Genomic DNA, 21,155 nt, shown 5'->3' on the forward strand with positions numbered 1-21,155 from the left:
GAGAGGTATTCTGCTTTTCGGGTGTCTTTTTGCGCCACCGCTATGTGTTCAGTGGTCCCAGACTATTCACCGGGCTTCAAGAAACCCCCGCAGACGTTGCGTCTGAAGCGGAAAAGGCTTCGGAGAAGTGACTCGGTTCTTTCCTCGGGGCAAGTCCCCGCTGCGGCCTCCTCTAGCCCCCTCGGAGATGCCGCTTTTCTCCCTCGGCCCTTTCCTGGGATCCGCAGGCGCAACCCCTTCTCGAGCTTGGAGAATACTCCACGCCCGCCGCTTCCATCGGGGCCCAGCCAATGTTTCTCCCCCACGCAGGGACTGGCGGCGAAGGAGCCGTCAATCACCGGGAGCGACACACGTAGTGGCTCCAGCAAAGAGGTAAGGGAGCCCCTCTGCCACGGGCGTCTCCGGGGAGCTTGGCGAAGAGATGCCTTTAGCAAAGATTCCCTCCGCTGTTGTTTGTTTTTCTCCCCCGTTTTCGTTCTGCCCGTTCTTTTTCCCTGGGAGGATGGCATCTGTTGATATAGGTAACAACCGTATTGAAAATGCTTAGAGTCCTATCAGAAGTGAAGGCTTATGGTAACAATTCTGGCATCTGAGTTTATCTCAGAACTGAATTTGAGACATGCAAAAAACTACCTTTACCAGTCATTTGATAACTATCAAAAATGGAAACATGTTTGCTAAAATCAGTTAGCAAAAAAAAAAGCTGTAAAGTATTTGTGTAGTTTCACCTTACAGATTCAAAAGGAATTTCCTTAAATACTTGAACTCAAATAACTACTGAGTTACTAGACTCGTTTAAAATTGTCTGTTCATTCTATGTTGCTATGATGTGCCTGCCCCCTTTTGACTTAAACAACTTAAATGGCACTAGAGGCATTTTTAAATTGAAAATATTTTATTTAACATAGATGGGATAGGTCAAGTAAAATTTCTGAGGTAACTCAATATAGCTGTGAGGTAAAATCAGTACATGCAAAAACTTATGATTAATATTTCAGATTAATATGTTTCTTAAGCTCTTCAGTTATTTTAATTTTTATGTTGAGAGGCTTTTGTTCCCTATTTTCCCAATCACTTTAGTACTTTCTTTGAGTATTCTTATACTCTTTTCTGGAAGGCTGGTTCACTCTTTCCAGCACCCAAACCCCTTCTCTTGAAACACCAGTACTCAGGGCCAGTGTGTCCATTGAGGCCGGGCCAGCAGCCACCTCAAGTGCTAAGGCGCCAGAGTGGGGGCTGGGGTGCACGCCACAGAGCTCAATTGCCCTATGCTGCTGCCACCGCCGCCAACACACAGCTGCAGACCAGGCACAGCAGGCAGCCGGGGTGGCATGTGGAGCAACTGAGCCGGAAGGCTGGGAGGATGCACGCATGCTGCCCCGGCCGCCTGCCGCACCTGGCTTGCAGCTGCTGCTCCCAGCTAGGAGTGCATGCTGGCGGCGGCACCGCGGGGCAACTGAGCGGGCAGCCTCCCAGCCCTCCCACTCAGTTATCCTGTGCTGCTGCTGCCCTGTGCGCACAGCTGCGTGGCAGGCGGCCAGGGCGGCGCATAGAGCAACTGAGCTGGAGGGCTGGGAGGACACATGTGCGCCGATCCAGCGGCATGCCCTGTGTTTGACGTCACATGCAGTGACGTCATCACACAGTCTGGGTGCGCGCACAATCCTGAAGCTGCCTCAGGCGCCAGAAACCTGGGCACCAGCCCTGCCAGTACTCAACTTTAGTTTTTAACTGACCCTTAAGATCTCTAACCACACCAGGCCAGGGATTTCTTTACTCTTCAGGTCTAACTCCCCATTTGACTGGGTAGGGAAATTCTCCTCTCACTAGAAGATCTATCCCCTTTCTTTGGCCCACATGGGAGCCAAACTTCCTCGGCAACTTTCCCCCAGTTCTCCTGTCTTGTGTTAAACTGCTCTCAGTCAGGGCTCAGAACTGTCAGTACTGGGCTCCTCTCAGCTAGGGCTGAAATCGGACTCTCCTTCTTCCCAGCAGCCAGTTCAGAAGTCTTTTGTTGTTGTTGTTCAGCTCATTCTATCCAATCAGATTCCTTGGAGTAGCCTGTCACTCAAGGCTCTCTGTTTCTGTAAAGAATTAACCTTTTACAGTCCTTCAGCTGTTTGTACAGCACTTCTAAACTTCTAAAAAGTGCAGTCTGTCACAGTTGCCTGTTAAGTTTTTTCCTTCACAAAAGAAAGAAAACCGTATGGCCATGATCATACTAAAGTTAAGCACTGATGAGTTCTTTTGATATTGACGGAGGAAATTTAAGTGCAAATTCTTTCACATTGAAACAAATGAGAATCAAAGTGGTTAACTTTGGCTGGATTGTGCCCCTTTTACGTAATTAAAAAAGTTATATGAATACTGATCTCATAAATATCTAATTAAATACTAGACTGTGGTAAGTAGTCCCAGGTACTGTAGCAAAATAAGGGCAAGCATGCTCATGTAATAATTACAGGTGCACTTAATTTTTTTCTAGTTCTTAAATGGTATTCCTGAAGACAAGCCTATTGGGAAAGAAGAATTTTCTGAAACATCAGCTCCAGCTTTAATCAATGTAAGAATCACTGCAACTGGTAGTTGTTTGTGGATATTTGAAGTTTTATCTCATGAAGTTTTGTATTAGCCACATGCTGTTTTATGTGTAGGAGTCATCTTCACATATGCAAGGCCTGTTATGAGGCGAGAGCTGCATTCATGGGACTGCTATGCATACGTAACAATGCATATATGGATTCAAGGCTCTTTCTGCCAAACCATGAGATCAGAACTTACCCAGTGTGTGATTTTTCTGAGGGTTCTGCTAGGTAGAATGTGTTGTCACTCATACAATATATTCTAAATCACGGGCATAGAGACTAGTTGGGAACTAAGAATCAGGGTTAAGGGAAACATGCACCCTGGGCAGCAGCGGAAGGTGGGATAAATGCCTTGAAGGATTTATCCCTACATTTATATGAACACTTATATAAACCTGTTAAAGACTGTTTTGCCACAGTAATGTTTTGCAAGTTTAAATGCAGGCTTCTGAGGAAAGAAAGGGGGCTGGATGGGTGAGAGAATCTGATTGGACAGTAGCTATACCCTAAGGGGTGGAGTGAACTGCAGTTTTTAGTCAGTGTAATAAGAGAAAAATGAAAAAGAGTCCAGTAGCACCTTTAAGACTAACCAGTTTTATTGTAGCATAAGCTTTCAAGAATCACGTTCTCTTCGTCAGATGCATGGAGGGAAGAAGGAAACTGGTCAAATATAGAGGAGGAAAGGGGGGGGAGGAGAGGGGGGATGTAAACAACTCCTTTGATATGGAGATGCAGACAGCTCCTTTTGGTGTGGGGATCAGTTTGCTTGTGTAAAGGTTCAAAGGAGTTTGCCGTGTTAGTCTGTAGTAGCAAAATCAAAAAGAGTTCAGCAGCACCACCAAGACTATCCAATTCCACTGCAGCACAAGCCTTCAATAACCACAGTCCTCCCCACCTCCCCTCCCCTCTGGCTAACTCCTCTGGATCTAAGAGAAAAATGTTCATTCTAACTCCTCTGGATCTAACTCCTCTGGATCTAAGAGAAAAATGTTCATTCTAGTTCAGTCAGGCAATCTGTGCGGAAAAGCATGAATGAATCTATGTGTAGATAAAGTTTATTTTGTTAATAAAGACCTGTGGAAAATTACTCTGTGTGATTAAGTCTATAAGTATACTTTTATTTCTGAAACTACCAAGCTTAAGAACTATTCTGAAACCAATACTTATCAAAACTCTGTGACCATCATGCTTATGTGCTTACAAATAAATTCTTCTTTTGTATAAGAAAAAAGATTTTTTTTTCACTTCACAGGAACCCTCACGTGCTGACCATTTTATAAAACTACCATATATAACAAGCCTTCCTATATTACAAGTTAAACTTAGGTGCTAAGGCAAAAGCCTTTGGTGGCAGCAAAAACTTTTTGAAGGAATCAGGAAGGCAGCAATATAAATATCATACAAACACAAAAGGGAAGGTGTTCTTGAGGTAAAAGCTTGGGTAACAGAGAGAACACCTGAAGCTCTGTGTGAGTGGAAATTAAAAAGAGAGTGGGTGGTGACCAGAGCCTTCCTGAGGTATGTTTAAGATAAAGAGGAGCTGAATTTAAGGTCCAAAGCCAAAGATTTAACAAAAGTATAAAACGGGGCAAAATGTCACAGTAATGCTCTGCTTTTTAAATACTATATTCTTATTTTTTATGGTTTATTTATCTTTCAATACTGGATGTTCAATCTGTCCAGCACTGGAAGATGTCTCCTACTTTTTCTCTAAGCAGTAGGGTCCCTTCTTCCTGCTGTTTTAGCAGGCTAGTCCTATGAAACATATCTTCGTCTCTTCAGATTTCAAACTGATTAAAAGCTTATGCTGATGATCATTGCTGCGGATGTGTGTCTGTGCTGTGCTTCGTGATGACGAAGACAGTTCCTTCTAAATAGTTAACTGGTGGCATTAATAAAGCAGCTGTTTTAACTTCTTCAATATTTGTGTTTTGCAAGGACCCACATCAGACCACTTCCCATACTGGAGTCTCTTTTCCAAGTTACGAATTTCCTGCGGACTGGAGCATTAAAACACGTCTGCTCTTCAAATCTTCCTATTCATTTGCATGGGCAGATCATTTAAAAGCACAAGAAGAGTCTCAAGGATTTGTTCAGCATTGTAGAGCAACATCAATAAACTTGCCCCAAAATATTCAGGTGACTTGATCTGATTAACTGTGTTTGTAAAGACTGAGCTATCCTATCTAGCTTGAGATGGAAAGAAAAACAGAGTAAGCCAGTTCGTTGTAGTGGTTAAGAGTGTACATAAGCCAGTTCGTTGTAGTGGTTAAGAGTGGTGGGACTCTAATCTGGAGAACCAGGTTTGATTTCCCACTCTCCTCCTCTTGAAGCCAGCTGGGTGAACTTAGGTCAGTCACATCTCTTCCAGAACTCTCCCACCTCATAGGTTGATTGTTGCAGGGATAATAATAACATACTTTGTAAACCACTCTGAATGGGCATTAGGTTGTCTTGAAGGGCAGTATATAAATTGAATGTTGTTGTTATAAACATCTCGACACATTTTCTGAGTCTTTGCCCACCAATTGCCTTCTGTGTTTAGAGCTATTTATTGAGCAAGATAATACTGATAGAAAAAGCTCGGTCGTATCATGGGTTTCTTCCATATATTAGACATATGAAACTGGGAGTGCTTCCCATGTGTCACTCTTTCCACCTATTTGCCAATCAAATGAAGGTGCATGTCCCAAAACCTTTAAGGCCCAACTCAGGATATCCAAATAGCCATCTGCCTTCCTGGCAAGTGGGCAAATGGTCATCTCCATCCTGCCTATCTCCATAAAAGAACCATCTCCTCTCAGCCTAAGATATAAGGAATTTATCGCTTTTTTGCCCAGGAAATAGCATTTTCCCCTTAGATCAGGACTTCTCTGAGTGTTAATCAAAGTATCTTGCATTTTTCTATTATAAACAATAATCAGTTTGCAAAAGTATCCTGAATCTGCTTTTTAAAGACATACTGCTTTTTGCTATGTTGTAAGCTAGTTCTGTGCAACTCAAAAATTGTCTCATTGTTTTTTGTGACTAATACATTACAGTTTCAAAATCCAAAATAATTTTTAAATCGCATTTTGCTTCTTAAGATATGGCTAAAACTAAGCATAATAAACATAATCTTTTATAACAGTGGAGTTCTAGGTATACAGGAATTATAGCAAGGACAGAAAAACCTTTGACTTTTCAACTTCAAGGGGGCTGGTCTTAAAAATTTCCTTACAACTTTAAGTTCTGTGTAAGCTTTAAAGGGCTATAGGCTGTTGTGTAAGATGTCATCATAAATGTGCATAGCATACTCATTGTTAAAAATGGAGTAGAATATAGGACTTCTTGTTACTGATACAGGTTATATTATGCAATGGATCAAATCACACTAAATATGAAAGAAAACAAAATGTTCTATAGTTAACCTTTGATCCATGAAAAGTTGAATAGGGCATACAAATAATAGTTTTGGTTATGTGATGATGACTAAGTAGATACTTTTCATTCAAGCTTAACTTGTAGTAAGATTCATACGGTTTCGAAATTGGTATTTGAACTTGCAAAGAATGTAATAGGATACGATTTATCATCTAGTCCTATGATTCTTTTGAGCTGTGAAAAAGGCTTGGCATTAGAGGAGGATTGTGAAAATTGCATTACGCATTCTACGTAAGAAATGTCTCAGTTCAGGGACAAATTCACTTATCAAATAGTTCTTCTCATCCTCTTTTTAGGATAATACCTTCCTCTAATTGTGAATATTTCAGTAAATATTTTTGAACTTATGAATAACTTTGTACATGTAATTTAACATGTTGCGCTCTTAGGAACCAAAACTCTCCACAGAACTTCGATGTGCTTTCCAACAAAGCCTTGTATATTGGCTTCATCCCTTCCTGCCATGGCTACAGCTGTTTCCTCGTATTGGAGCAGACAGAAAAGTTGCTGGAAAATATAGTCCTTGGTCCCATGATGAAGTACTGCAGCAAGTTCTTATGAGTGAATGGTAAGTTGTAGTGAATGAGAATGCATATTCAAGCAGCAAAGGGAAAAAATACCATGGGGGGTAAGCAATTTTGGGCACAGAAATGACAAGTTCTGGAGAAGGTTAAACATTACTCTTCCTCTATGGTTTTAGTAGTATATTGTATTTATGCAGCACATTTCATAGTTTCAAAGCACTCATTTAAGAACTGTGATAAAAACATTCCTGTAAGGCAGGCTGGTATTACGAGGCTGAGAAAAATAGTGGTTTGCCTATAGCTACTAGGCAAGTTTATTGATAAGGCAAGATTTGAATCCATTTGAATCATTTTCATACTCTTTGGTGTTTATGCCACACCACTTAACTACTTCTAGATAATCTGTACTGTTTTGCAACTTTCCATACATCTGCTGTGCTGCAGAGTACATGTGCATCTGTCACTAGTTTGTACATAGTTCATGTCTCTTCAGGATCACATAATGTAGCTAGAAATGCAGTGCTTATACCCAGAGATTTCAGTGCTTTTCTATATATTTGTTGTGAGTCCTTGATGAAATGTGGTTTTGAGTGTGTGACAAGCGTTTACTGGATGATGTATAGATAATGAGCATCTATGACCTTTGTGTTTTAACTATTAGATTACCCTTGTGTTTTGCTGCTTCCAAATATGAGGCTGACCAGTTCTGTATGATGTTCCTTAACCTACAGGTCTCTTAGTTTTACCTCTCTTTATAATCTGCTGAGAGCCAGGCTATGTCCCTATTTCTACGTTTGCACTTACCAGTTCACTGTGCTATTCCGGGCAGCAGGGCTTGCAGGGAATGATATGATCACTGCACTGATTTCCCCCACAACCAGAGGCTTAAGAGAAGCCATGAAAAATGATGGTAAGAGAGATCTATCTTACGAAGTTTGCATTTTTTACTAAGCCCTCTAGCATGTAGCTAATACATATACTGCCAATTTGCTTTTCTTGCTTTTGCAGGTATTGAATTTAATTTACCTTTCCAAGAAGTTAAAAAAAGAAAATATAACTCTTCGGCATCCCACTTAGAAACAGGACTTGTTAATGATGTTAAAACAACAGGCAAGGCTGAGAATGAAGAGTAAGTAGTAAAATAATCTAAAATTAGCTGTCAAGCTGTTAGAGCCTGTGAAGTGCAAGTAGATCTTTTTCACCTTTCCCATAATAACAACAACAGTGTGTTTATATGCCAGTCTTCTGGACAGATTGATGCCCATTCAGAGCAGTGAGCAAAGTCAGTGTTATTACCCCCACAATACAGCTGGGCAGGTGAGTCTGAGAGGAGTGGCTTACTCAAGGTCACCTGAAGAGCTGATGACAGTAGTGGGAGTGGAACTGGCAGAGTGATGCACATGGGATGCTGTGAAAAAGAAGAATTGAGTGACATTGCTTCTTGTGCATCCAGAAGAGCAGAGAGGTGTGATGTCACCCGATTTCCTCATCTTAACATTAGCCCCGCTTCCCCAATCACATTTGTTTCACTGTGTTCACATGACTCAACTTTTCAGGGCTCAAGGGGACTGCTGGAGGAAAGGGCAGGTGGAAAAGATCTATGAGCACCCTTGTGCTCACAGTTCGTAGAATCCAACCCTTTCTTTTTGTGTTTCCAGTACCAAAATTCAACTGCAAAAATTTTTCTTAAAAAGTATTTACCTGCATAACAAAAGTATATCAAGGCTTGCTAAGATGTAGATGTTATAAATGGGAAAATCCGTATATTTTAAATTTCCAGAAAAGTTAACTATTTTTGATGGGTTGGGAATTCTGGGTCGAATCCACATTCACCCATTACCCGCATGTTTATCGGATATCTTCCGTTTGCCTCCAATCCGCGATTTTTTCCTCTTCGTTCACATTCCTGCTTCCAATCCATCTTTCTCGCGCGTCCCTCCGGTCACACGGCCGCTCGAAAACCGCTTTTTTGGGCGGGAACTTTTTTCCCCGCCCATTTTTTAAAAAAAAATTTTGAGTGCACTTTTCCGTTATTTCGATCTTGCCTTATAAAGAAACATCATTGAAGATAATGATGCCTCTCTTTCCCCCACTGACAGCACTGATGGCTCTCTCCCGTTTCTTTTTTGGAAATTTGGAAGCATGTGGGAAGCTTTCGTGGGCATTTCCTATGCAGGACAGTTCAGTGCCTGAATTTTACTGAAGTTTCACTTCCTTGGAGTGTCATTATTTCGATATCTTGTAATTTCGATATTACAGTAATATAAAATAAAATAAATAAAAAACAGTTAAAAAGGAAGTTTCGCGAGTCCGTTCTGAGGATGGATTCACCCCAAAATGATTTTTCAAACTACCAGATTTGAGTCAGAAACAGCATAATCAATAAATCTAATGCTATGAAGTCAAAAACAGTCTTTTGCAAACTACGGAGCACCTGCAAGTTGAATCAGCCAATAGGAACTCTCGGAACGGCCGGAGAGACAGGAAGGGGGGTGGTTTTTAAAAAAACCACATAAATTGCGCATTGGCCCGTTCACAGCCACCGTGAAACTCCCGTTGAAAACCTGTGACCACTTATTCGGGAGAAATGCGAATGAAATGCGTCTGTTTAATGAGGTAATGTGACCAGCACTCGGGATTGCGTGGGGAATGCGGGGAATATGCGACTTAGAAGGAGTAATGTGGATTCGACCCTGGTGCCACTTAAAAGACTAAGACCAAATATTCCTGGCCCCTTTTCTCTCTTCCACTCCATTTTATTCCTGTTGTACTCATTTTAGTATTTCAGAAATATCTTGTTGTACTCATTTTATTACTTCAGAAATATTTGTGTTAGAACACTCGTTTGGTTTGCGTTTTAAAACGGTATTTCATTGCTTAGGGAACAAATGATTAGTAGTGCCGATGATGACGATGATGAAGGATTTTCATGGTTGGAAGAGATGGGTGTTCAAGACAAAATTAAAAAACCAGAAGCAATTACTGTCAAACTGTATCCTTCTTTGAGGCAAGATATTTCCTTTAAGTAGGAATTTATAGCTATTTTATGTGGTTCATTTAGCATAAGTTAATGTGCAACAGAAATTACAAATTCATACTGGGGAACTGTAACTTAGTGATAGTTCTGCTATCTGTTTTGCACCTGCAAAAACTCATAGGGCAGTGCAGGAAGCGGCATAAAGTTTGTTCCTTTTCTTCTGCTGTTTCCTTGTTCCCTATTCATTCAGCCATCCTGCATCTGCTTGCTTCCCTTCTCAATTCATAATGTTCCATTTGCCTTTCTCCCTCTTTTCTATGCTTGATTTCTTCTTGTGCTCACTCTCTCAAACTGCCCAGCCATCAAAGATGCTATATAGACACTTTGTTCCCCACTACCAACAAGAAAAGAAAGGTTCATCCACGGTCTTCCTGTGCAGTCCCACATGGGACTGCGCACGCGCAGGCCTGCCGATACCGGAGATTTTTATAGCTCAAAGCCACCAGGGGGCGCTCTCGCCTTCCACCGCGCATGCGCGGCCATTTTCCCGCCTAAATGGACTATAGAAGGCGGAGCGCCCCACACATACCCTCAGTTTCCTTTTCGCCGCCGATAGATGAGGTTTTTAGTTCTTCTACTCGTTCGCGATGTCGGATACTGCTTTGTTCAAACGATGCGTCTCCTGTAATCGAAAGATGACCAGGTCAGACGGCCATTCTAATTGCCTTTATTGCCTCGGGGAAACCCATAATACCCAGGCCTGTAAACATTGCCGTGCCTTTACTTCGAAGGCCAGGGCGGAGAGGGCGGACCGTTTGCACGCCTCGCTGTGGCAACGTGCCATGTCTGTTGTGGACCCTCCGGCGAAGGCACCTCCATCTGCTGCGCCCGGATCCACTCCTCGGCCGGCCGAAACCGTGAGCTCGAGGACCCCTCGCGCCTTACCTTCCCCGAGTCATTCGGAGTCGAGACCGAGAGATCGCTCGTCCTCCTCGGTTCGGAGCGCGTCGGAACCAGCTCCATCGGTTCCGAAGCTCCCTCGGAGCCGACCGCCCTCGACTTCATCTGCTGCACCAGCCTTGGATCGAGCTGCGTCTCGGAGCCGGACGCCTTCGGTGTCACGACCGACGCCTCCACCGTCTCAGGGTGCAGTCGCTTCGGAGACAACGGGAGAACCATCCGCTCCGTCCGACTCTGACAAGCAGAAGAAGAAGAAGAGAAAACATTCTTCCAAAAGGGACAAGGCGGTTCTGGAGCAGTTACTTTCCTCTCCGCTACCGGCCCCTTCGGGTGCGCTCGGTTCCGACCCACCGGAAAAGAGGCGCAAGGATCCCGACCCGGTTCCTGTCTTGACCTCTTCCCAAGAGGACCCGGTTCCGGTAGAGAAACCCCCGACCCCTACGGGACGCCCGCGATCGGCCTCCCATGAGTCCGGGTCCATCAGATCGGGTCGGAGTTATCGAAGTGGATCGGGCCGTAGATACAGCCCGTACCCGACTCGGAGCCGATCGAGGGAGCGATACAGCAGTGAGGGCCGGGCGGCCTCATACTACAGGGGGGATAGTCCGCTCCGATCGGACCGCTCTTTTCGAGGGGACTCGATGTCTCCTTCCTTTCGGATCCGATCCTATGGCGACTCGCATGGAACACCGCACCTTTCTGAGGTTGATTACCATCGGAACCGACCAAGGGGTTATGAGTCCCCTCCTTCGGATTCGCCTGATGCTGAACTTGGCCCAGCGGAAGAACCTTCGCCGACGGACGACTTCAGAGCCTATAATGAATTGCTTCAGCGAATGGCTAAAGCACTGGATTTGGAAACGACCTCTACGGAGTCGAAATTTACTGATAAGATCTACCAGCATATCTACTCGGGTTCCACTCCTTCCGTAGCCTTTCCGCTGATCGATGGTTTTGAGTTGTGGAAGAAGCTCAATGCTAAGCCTGCTTCTATCCCCGCCACTAACCGAAAAGTGGAAGGCCTTTATCGTACAAAGGACGAAAACCATCCGTTCTTGGCTGTCCATCCACCTCCTTCCTCCTTAGTCACTGAGGAGATGCAGGCAAGGGGCAAACAAGGTTCCATGTCGGCTCCTACTGACAAGGACAGTAGAAAGATTGATACTCTAGGGAGGAAATTGTACACCTCTGCTGCTTTTGCCATCAAAGTGGCTAACTATGCGGCTATGATGTCGGCTTACCAGCTCTTCCTGTGGAAGAAAGTGGCTGCTTTCCTTCCCAAACTCCCTGAAGACCAGCGGACCCTCCTGCGTGTCATCCAGGAGGAGGCCACCCGCCTCTCGAGGCACCAGATTAATACGAGCAGGAGTTTGTCCGATACGTCTGCACGTTCCTTGCTCTCTGCAGTGGTTTTGCGGCGATTTGCGTGGCTCCGCACGACTGCTCTCCCGCCTGAGACGAGGAACAAAGTAGAGGACTTACCTTTTGAGGGGACACTCCTTTTTTCTGAGAAGACAGATGAATACCTGTCGAAAAAGAGAACGGATCGTCTCACAGCACGGTCCTATGGTGTTCTGCACCAGGCTCCTCAGCATCCCGCCAGACCTTACTTCAGATCTTCTCAGCGGGGCAGATCATATCGGTACCAGCCTTATCAGGGGTATTCGTATCAGTCTCAGAGGAGTTACCAGAGCCCTCAACAATCCTTTTCCAGGCGCAGACAAGGTCACCGTCCCAAGCCTGGTTCTCAGCATCAACAGGCTAAGGACGCCCCCCACGCCCAGAAGCAATTCTGACAATTACAGGGACCTGAGCCTATGTTTGGGTTCAGGCTACATGCTTACTGGAGGGAGTGGCTGTCCATCGGTTCCGATGTTTGGGTTTCTGATATTGTTCAGTATGGTTATAAAATTGAGTTTGTGAGTTTACCTTACCTGAGTCTCCCTGTCTTTTCTTCCGGACCTCCTCATACGGAGATCTTAACTGAATTGGCCACCCTGATTCAGAAGGGTGCAATTGAAGAGGTGCCCTGTGATCCTGCCCCCTTCGGTTTTTACTCTAACCTGTTTCTGGTGGAAAAGAAAGATGGTGGTCTTCGACCCATTTTAGACCTACGGGCCCTTAATAAACTTATAGAAATTCGAAAGTTTAAAATGGTCACTTTGCAAATGGTTCTGACCCTTTTACCTAGACACTCCTGGTTTGCTGTCCTTGATTTGAAGGACGCTTATTTCCATATCTCCATTTTTCCTGAACATAAGAAGTATTTACGTTTTACTTATGATGGTAAAATTTACCAGTACCGGGTTTTACCCTTTGGTTTAGCTACTGCTCCTAGGGTCTTTACGAAGTGTATAGCTGTGGTGGTGGCCCATCTGAGGTTACAGGGCTGTCGAATCTTCCCGTACCTGGATGATTGGCTTCTGGTTGGAAGTTCTGCTGATGACGTGTTTACCCAAGTGTCCCTGACTTTGGATTTATGTCTTAGGTTGGGTCTTTTCGTTAATCAGAAAAAGTCAAAATTGACCCCTGTACGGTCTGTACAATTTATAGGAGTAGTCTTGGATGGGATCAAGAATGCTGGCTTCCTGCCCTCAGACAGGGCGGCCAGGATTAAGGGCATGGTCCTTCGGCTGCAGCGCTGCCGTTTTCAATCAGCTCATTTTATCCAGACTCTCTTGGGTTGTTTGGCCTCTACTACGGCTGTGGTTCCGTTTGCCAGGCTGTTCATGCGGCCATTACAAATGTGGTTTAATGCCAGTTTTTCTCCCAACTCTGATTCCCAGAACAAGCGTTTATCAGTCCCTCGACGGGTGGTGGCCTCGTTAGAATGGTGGTTGGCAGATGCGAATCTATTTAAGGGTGTGGAGTTTGGCTATCGTCAAACTCACTTGTCCATAACCACTGATGCTTCCCTGTTGGGTTGGGGAGCTCACTGTGAGGGTGCCTTTGCTCACGGCACATGGTCTCAGGCCGAACGCTCGGAACATATTAATCTCCTTGAGCTTAGGGCTATTTCAAATGCACTGATCTCCTTTTCAGATACCGTGCGCAACAAATCAGTGCAAGTGTTGACGGACAACACGACTGCAATGTTTTATGTCAACAAACAGGGTGGCACGGCATCGGCGACCCTTTGTACCGAGGCGATGAAGCTGTGGACTTGGGCCATACAGAACTCGGTTTGGCTGAGAGCGGTACACATCCCGGGGGTGGAGAATCTCCAAGCAGATCAGCTGAGCAGACTACACCGGGATGTTCACGAATGGTCTCTTCGGGACAAGTACCTCGTTCCGATCTTCTCGATGTGGGGTTTCCCGGAACTGGACCTCTTTGCCACACTGGACAATCGCAAGGCCCATCGCTATTGCTCCAGGGGGGGTCTAGGCCCCGGGTCCGATGGGGATGCATTTCAAGTCGAGTGGTCGGGTCCTCTGTGTTATGCATTTCCCCCATTCCCCCTGTTGGCCAGGGTTCTGAGCAAAATCCAAGGGGAGGGGGCGACGGTCATACTGATAGCCCCTTTTTGGCCGAGACAGCCTTGGTTTCACACTCTCCTTCGATTGCAGTCGCAGTCGATCAGATTGCCACTCGTTCCAGACCTTCTGTCCTGGCACGGGGTTTTGCATCACGACATTCAACGACTCAAACTGACGGCGTGGCTGATAATTCACCATCGGGGTTTTCTGAAGCTGTAGCTCATGTTTTGTTGAATGCTAGACGCCTTTCCACGAGACAGTCCTATGCGTTCAAATGGGAACGCTTTTCTGGGTGGTGCCGCAGTCGGAATTTGGACCCTTTCTCTTCCTCTTTGCCTGAGGTTTTGGAATTCCTTTGGGAGATTAAATTAGGGGGTTTAGCCAATAGTTCTGTTAAAGTATATTTGGCAGCAATTTCGGCATTCCATCCTCCTATAGATAGGAAATCAGTCTTCTCACACTACACTTCGAAATTGTTTCTCAGAGGACTGAATAATTTGTATCCCCCTGTTCGGGCTATTGTCCCTCAATGGTCTTTACCGCTAGTATTGACTAAATTGATGTCTAAACCTTTTGAACCTCTAGCTACCTGTCCTTTACGCTACCTTACTTTGAAGGTGGCTTTCTTGGTGGCGATCACTTCAGCCAGAAGGGTGGGGGAATTGGCTGCGCTTTCGTCAGAACCCCCCTATTTGAAGTTTCATGCGGACAAGGTGGTCTTACGGACTAAAGTTGACTTTTTACCTAAAGTGGTGTCTCAGTTTCATTTGTCTCAGGACATTGCCTTACCTGTTTTTTTCCCGATGCAGTCTTCTGATGCGGAGAGGGCCCTCCATTCGTTGGACGTGCGCAGGGCTCTTCTCTTTTACTTGGATCGTACCAAGCCTTTTCGTTTGGATTCTAATTTGTTTGTCTGTTTTGCAGGACAAAAGAGGGGAAAGAAAGCGACATCTCAGTCTATTGCGAGATGGGTTGTTCAAACAGTTTTAACATGTTATGATTCTGCTCATTTACCTTGTCCTTTGGAGGTGCATGCCCATTCCACTAGGTCCTTGGCGTCATCTGCGGCTCTGCTGAGAGGTGTTCCTCTGCATGACATCTGTAGAGCGGCGACGTGGGCTTCAGCGGATACCTTTATCAAGCATTATGCGCTGGACGTTCTGGACCGGAAGGAGACTGCAGTGGGCACCGCAGTGTTGCATTCTATTTTTGAGTGACTTTACTGTGGCACCTCCACCCAGGTATTAAGCTTTATAATCTCCCATGTGGGACTGCACAGGAAGACCGTGGATGAAAAACAGGTTTCGCTTACCGTAACTGTTGTTCATCTAGGTCTTCCGTGCAGGCACACATGCCCTCCCTCCTTCCCCGCTGTATAGTATAATTGAGAGTAGTACGGCGGCGAAAGGGGAACTGAGGGTATGTGTGGGGCGCTCCGCCTTCTATAGTCCATTTAGGCGGGAAAATGGCCGCGCATGCGCGGTGGAAGGCGAGAGCGCCCCCTGGTGGCTTTGAGCTATAAAAATCTCCGGTATCGGCAGGCCTGCGCGTGCGCAGTCCCATGTGTGCCTGCACGGAAGACCTAGATGAACAACAGTTACGGTAAGCGAAACCTGTTTATTCATTGCAAAGCCATTGTGCAAGAAAACCCTTGATGGAGCAGGCAAGTATGTACTCTACCACAGAGGGTACGGTGTGGCAGTAGAAGGGAAACGTGTTTATGGGACTTGTCCATGGTATCATTTGATCTCTGCAATTTTTCCACAACATCAAGAAGTCTATACATACACACACATTTTCTCACTTCTGCCTCTGGTTTTGTTTCTTCAGAATATGCAGAAAATACTGCATCATGTGAAAATCTTGCACTTCACGCATTCCTGGCAAAAACCCCAGGCTCTTTGCATGTGCACACTTCTATTACAGTTTTGCTATGGCCCACGTAGGGCTGATGGAAGCACTTCTGCTACTGGAACACCACCACACCCCTTACTAACTGAGTTCCTCAAAATTCCATTCCTGTAGGACCTTGGAAATACCATGAGGGTAAACTGGGGGGGATCTGCAGTAAGACAAGAAATCTACAGTGATTGCCATCTCTCCTTTTATTGGTGGCAAAGGATATTTAGATTCAGCCCATAACATTTATTGGCAGCAGGTTGTGCAACCAGTTGAGAAATGCTATCAGAAGTGATTGTGACATTTTTGAGCTTTGCTTCAAAAATAATTCATTTGCCAAATAATATGTCATATTTCATACTTGAGGACTACAAGTTGTTATATTTGTATCTTCAGCTTTAACTGAAACTAAACCTAAAGAACTTTGCTTACCTTTTTGGTGCAAGGAAAGATTAAGCACATCTTTACTTTGTAATAGCATGTGAAACTGAATATAAAAATTGTCTGTCTTATAGAGTTATTTATTTGCTTCGTTTACACTTCCTTTCTCCTCAGTGGGGACCCAAAACAACTATATATAGTTTCCTCCCCTCCAATTTATATCTTTACAATAACCCTGTGAGGCTGAAACTGCGTGACTAGCCCAAGATCACCCAGCAAGCTTCCATGGCAGTGTGGGATTTTTAACCTGGGTCTCCCAGAACCTAGTCTAGCACCATAACCACTACACCATGCTGGCTCTGGTAGAAAGGGGGAAATGACACTTTCCTTTTTGGAAATCTCCCTTGGACCTGGGGTTCCCTGGAAAGCACCCTGATAATCAGTTGCCTCAGGAACCTCCTGAGAACATATAGATTGACCTACTGAATATGTACTCTTCCAGAACAATACTAAAATAATAACGAGGTAACTGGGTGAAAACCATGAAAATAATTTATAGCAATATCCCTAAGAAATGTATATTGTACTGCTGAAGCAAAAAATGTGTTTATAGAAAGGCTTATTATAGAAAAAAAGGCAGGAAATGGTGACTGGAGTTTTGATGGTGTTATATGTACTTCATTTCCATGCACTTTTCCTTGACATCTTTGCAGCTGTAAAGAGAAAAATGAAGTACAATTGGATCACAAACCTGAATCTGTTGTACTAGTGCAAGGAACAAACACATTCACTTTACTCAACTTCTTGATGAACTGTAAAAGTTTAGTGGCTTCTGCAGGCCCTCAGGCTGGAATTCCACCTACACTGCTGTCTCCAGTTGCTTTTAGAGGTGCAACAATGCAGACACTTAAGGTAAAAAGCACAGTCATGTTTTTTCGTAAGATTGCATTAGAGCCCATGAATCCCTTCCTCCAGTGGCACATAATTTTTTTGGCTGGAGAAAGGCTCTTTGTGGAACAGTTTTATAGAATCTAACACGTTCAATTTTATCAACTGGCATTTCATAATGCTCATTAAAGTCTGCATTACTATTTGATCTATTTGAAATTATTTGTGATGTTAAATATTAATTTGGATTTATGTGGATATTTTGCAAAAAATATACCATTAGAACTTAGAATGGGATAAGCTTAGAAACTTTAAATATTTCCTACAAATACGTACTTGCAAAATAAGTGCCTAAATGCTCATGCTCAAGTTTTTCTTGTACAGATTCACCCACACTTCTACTTTGCACTCTCCTGTGGGCATCAGATACGTGACCTGCATTTAAAATATGTCTTGACCTTTGAGTTTGTCGGTTGAATCTTTTCCTATCTAAGAAACATACTTAGGGCTACAGGTGTTCACTTTCTTCCTCCTTTTCCCTTATCACTAGTTTACTTTCTTTTAATAGGTGGAATTTGTCCACACTGAATCTCTCTCCTTGAAACTTACCAAAATTGATGGTTGATTTTAAAATTTGTGAACTTTTTCACATTCAGTATCTTGTTTACAGGCTCGAAGCATCAACGTGAAAACACAAGTTCATTCACAGTACAAAGATATATTTAGCTTGGAGATTGTGGGCCCCATCATGCCTCATTCTTTACATTCTTTGTCAATGCTGCTCAAAACTGCTCAAAAGGGAACTTTTTCTGCTGTGTGTTACACACATGAGCCAACAGCAGTGTTTAATACACGCACTAACAATGAGAAGAGCACAATGAAAGTAAGTAGTTTCTACTGGTATCTATCCAGCTGGAAATCTAGTTGCAAGGGGGAGGGAGCAAAAGAATATTAGTATATCTTTAATTACTGGGAAGTGTGATCGAGAGTTCTTTGTTGCTTGTAGACAGGGCGAAATTAGACATGATGGCTTCCTGCTGCCATTTTAAAGTCATTTAAAAATGCTGCAGCACTCCCCCCTCCAGCACCTTTTTTAAAGTGTTGAAACAACCATACTGCTGTTTTAGCATTTGATGGCGGGGTGGGGGAAAGAGCTCCTCAGCCTGCTTTGCAGCAAGCCAAAGAGGATTAAGCCCTCACAGCATTTTTAAATGACTAAAATTGTGACAGTCTCCTCATGGTGGCCACAGGGACACCATGTCCAACGTTCCCATCACACAGGAAATTTCACCTCTTGGCACACAGGATTCCTTTTGGAGTGCAGAGGAGATTCCTCTCCAGTGGCCTCGCCTTCCTGCTCAGCTGGCTCCTTCTGAAAAGTAAGGATGAGGCAGGATTGTGCCAGGGTAGGCTTGGCCCGCTCCACTGAGGGCCCATAGGGGAAGGATGGCACAGGATTGTGCCTGGGCAGGCCTAGGCTGCACCGCTGAGGGCCTTCAGGTGAAAGATGGCACAGGATTGTGCCTGGGCAGGCCTGGGCCACGCCTCTGAGGGCCCATGGGCAAAGGATGGCACAGGATTGCACCCGGGCAGGCCTGGGCCATGCCGCTGAGGGCCCTTGGGCGAAAGATGGCACAGGATTGTGCCTGGGCCATGCCTCTGAGGGCCAATAGGTGCAGGATTGTGCCTGGGCAGGCCTGGGCTGTGCCTCTGAGTGCCCTCAGGCAAAAGATGGTGTAGGATTGCCCCCTGGCAGGCCTGGGCTGTGCCTCTGAGTGCCCTCAGGCAAAAGATGGTGTAGGATTGCCCCCTGGCAGGCCTGGGCCACGCCTCTAAGGGCCCTCAGGCGTAGGATGACGTAGGATTGCCCCCTGGCAGGCCTGGGCTGTGTCTCTGAGGGCCTGCAGGCAAAGGATGGCACAGAATTGCGCCCGAGCAGGCCTGGGCCATGCTGCTGAGGGCCTGTGGGTGAAGGATGGCACAAGATTGCACCCAGGTAGACTTGGTATGGACCTGTGTGGGACATTCTGCATGTAAAACAGTTGTTTTCTCCCCAACATACATCCCTCTCCTTTATGGTTGCCAGCTCCAGGTTGTGAAATTCCTGGAGATTTAAGATGTGAAGCCTGGAGAATGCAGGCTTTGGGGAGGGGATGGACCTTAGCAGGGTATAATGCTATAGAGATCACCTCCCCACCCCTCAAAAGAAGCTGTTTTATCCAGGGGAACTGATCTCTGTTGCCTGGAGATCAGTTGTAATTCTGGGAGTCTCCAGCCACCACCTAGTTGCTGGCAACCATACATCTCCCTCCTCATGTAGAAGAAATTCTTCTTCTACCACCTTTGAGTCTGAGCATCAGGGCATTTCCCTGAGCAATTTCTTTCCCCCTCTTTTTTACCTGCATAAAACTGACACCTTTGTTTAAATTTAAGTAAAAATGCACCTTTTGTGGCTTGTTACATGCACAAAGCAAGCTCTTCGTCTCTCCCTCCCTCCTTTCTTCTTCATAACATGAAATCTCAGGAGCTGCCTCACCAACAAACACCCCTGAGTTTGGGTTGAGGAGGGTTGCCCTAAAAGTTGAGCATTCTGGGAGAAGGAAGGCATGCGAAATTCTAAACAGATCCACTCTCCCTTGTTTCTCCTTTAGTGGCAATGGTGGAGAGAGGGGGGTGGGGTGGGGGGAATAATTCCAGGTGAGCAAGGGAAGGGACCAAGGAGGGTTGGGCTTCAAAGCCCATCAGATGCATCATCCTTGGGCCCTTTGCTATGGATCTTGGCTCCCTCCCCCCTTCTTTTTTGCTCCACTACAGTCTGGATCCCATTCAGAGGCACCATCTCTATTTTCTTTGACTCGCCCATATCCCCTCTTAACTCTGCTGCCAGGGAAGACATTTGTCCTGTATTTTATAATCCGGCCCTTTCACCCCCTTCCTCTACATGTCTTCCTTTCTCAGCCCTATTTGGCTTGGTTCATTTTTTCACATGCATAGCTTTCTTCCCAGACTTCCCTCTGCTCCAGACTCCTTTGGCTCAATATCAATAAAATACACACAACATAGGTAGGACAGGGTGCCTGGACTCAGTGTAACCCACTGAGATTCTCAGATTTTTTAAAGGTTGTGATTATAAGTTTCTAAGAACTGATTTATGTGATAGTCAAATGTTTGTTTGTATTTTTGTATGTTTGTGGACTGCATTTTTTTTTAAAAAGCACTCAAAACTTATATGCAAGTCAGCTCACAAAATAAATTTTTGGCTCACAATACTGCACACCTGAGAGGGAATGTCTAGTTCAGCCCTGAGAATCAATAATCCTGATGAAATTGTATATCAGCCATTAAGTTAATGTACTAGCAGTATAAATTACAGTGTTGTATATCTCTTATAAATATGAATTTTCACAGGAATCCCTTAACAAAGACCTTAGTGGGACTGGACTGCATCTCAGCACCTTGAACCAACTGGCACTCCCTCCAACATTAGGAAAGTCTTGTATACGGCTCTTAGAAATGAATGATTATATCTATATATGGAAGTCCTAAGTAAACAATGTCACTCAACAAAATAAAGTTCCCAGTGATGTCCTCTGAACACTTATGTTGCTGTTCTGCCTGTCTAAAACAGCATCCCAGGAAGACCATCTCGTTTACAAAATTGTAAGCTAATTCTACAATGTAGTTAACTTTCATAAAGTGACTTGATCAAACTTGACTATTTTGTGTAGTATATCACAACCTTTGCCTCTTTAAGACAAAGAGCTGCATTTGTATCTATTTAAATTAAACTTTAATCATGAATTTTGTGCATTTTCTTTGATTATTTTGTAAGATAGAATAGTTGCTAAAATTATCGGCTAAAGAAACCCCTAATATTTTTTTATTTTACTATTTTAAAAAGCAAGATGATATGTTTCTAGGACTGCTACATAATTTGTCTATGATGATTCTAAAGGACTTTTAAATAGATTGTAGTTGCTGGGACTGGAAGTGCCAGGGGGAGACTCGCCTTTTTTAACCGTCTTTTGTGCTGTCTCTT

At 44.5% G+C, this 21,155-nt stretch overlaps 1 protein-coding gene across 1 annotated transcript; it reads left to right on the forward strand.

Annotated features, from left to right (window-relative positions):
- Positions 1-20,875, forward strand: DONSON (DNA replication fork stabilization factor DONSON). The gene is made up of 10 exons (XM_054975114.1): positions 1-372; positions 2,486-2,563; positions 4,524-4,724; positions 6,398-6,576; positions 7,264-7,442; positions 7,541-7,661; positions 9,414-9,524; positions 16,942-17,140; positions 17,787-17,999; positions 20,525-20,875. Exons 1-10 carry the CDS (start codon positions 43-45, stop codon positions 20,660-20,662), a joined length of 1,749 nt encoding a protein of 582 aa, XP_054831089.1. The 5' UTR covers positions 1-42; the 3' UTR covers positions 20,663-20,875.
- Positions 20,876-21,155: the final 280 nt, after the last annotated feature.

This window comes from Eublepharis macularius, chromosome 3 (genome assembly GCF_028583425.1).
Source record: "Eublepharis macularius isolate TG4126 chromosome 3, MPM_Emac_v1.0, whole genome shotgun sequence".
Classification (NCBI taxonomy): domain Eukaryota; kingdom Metazoa; phylum Chordata; class Lepidosauria; order Squamata; family Eublepharidae; genus Eublepharis; species Eublepharis macularius.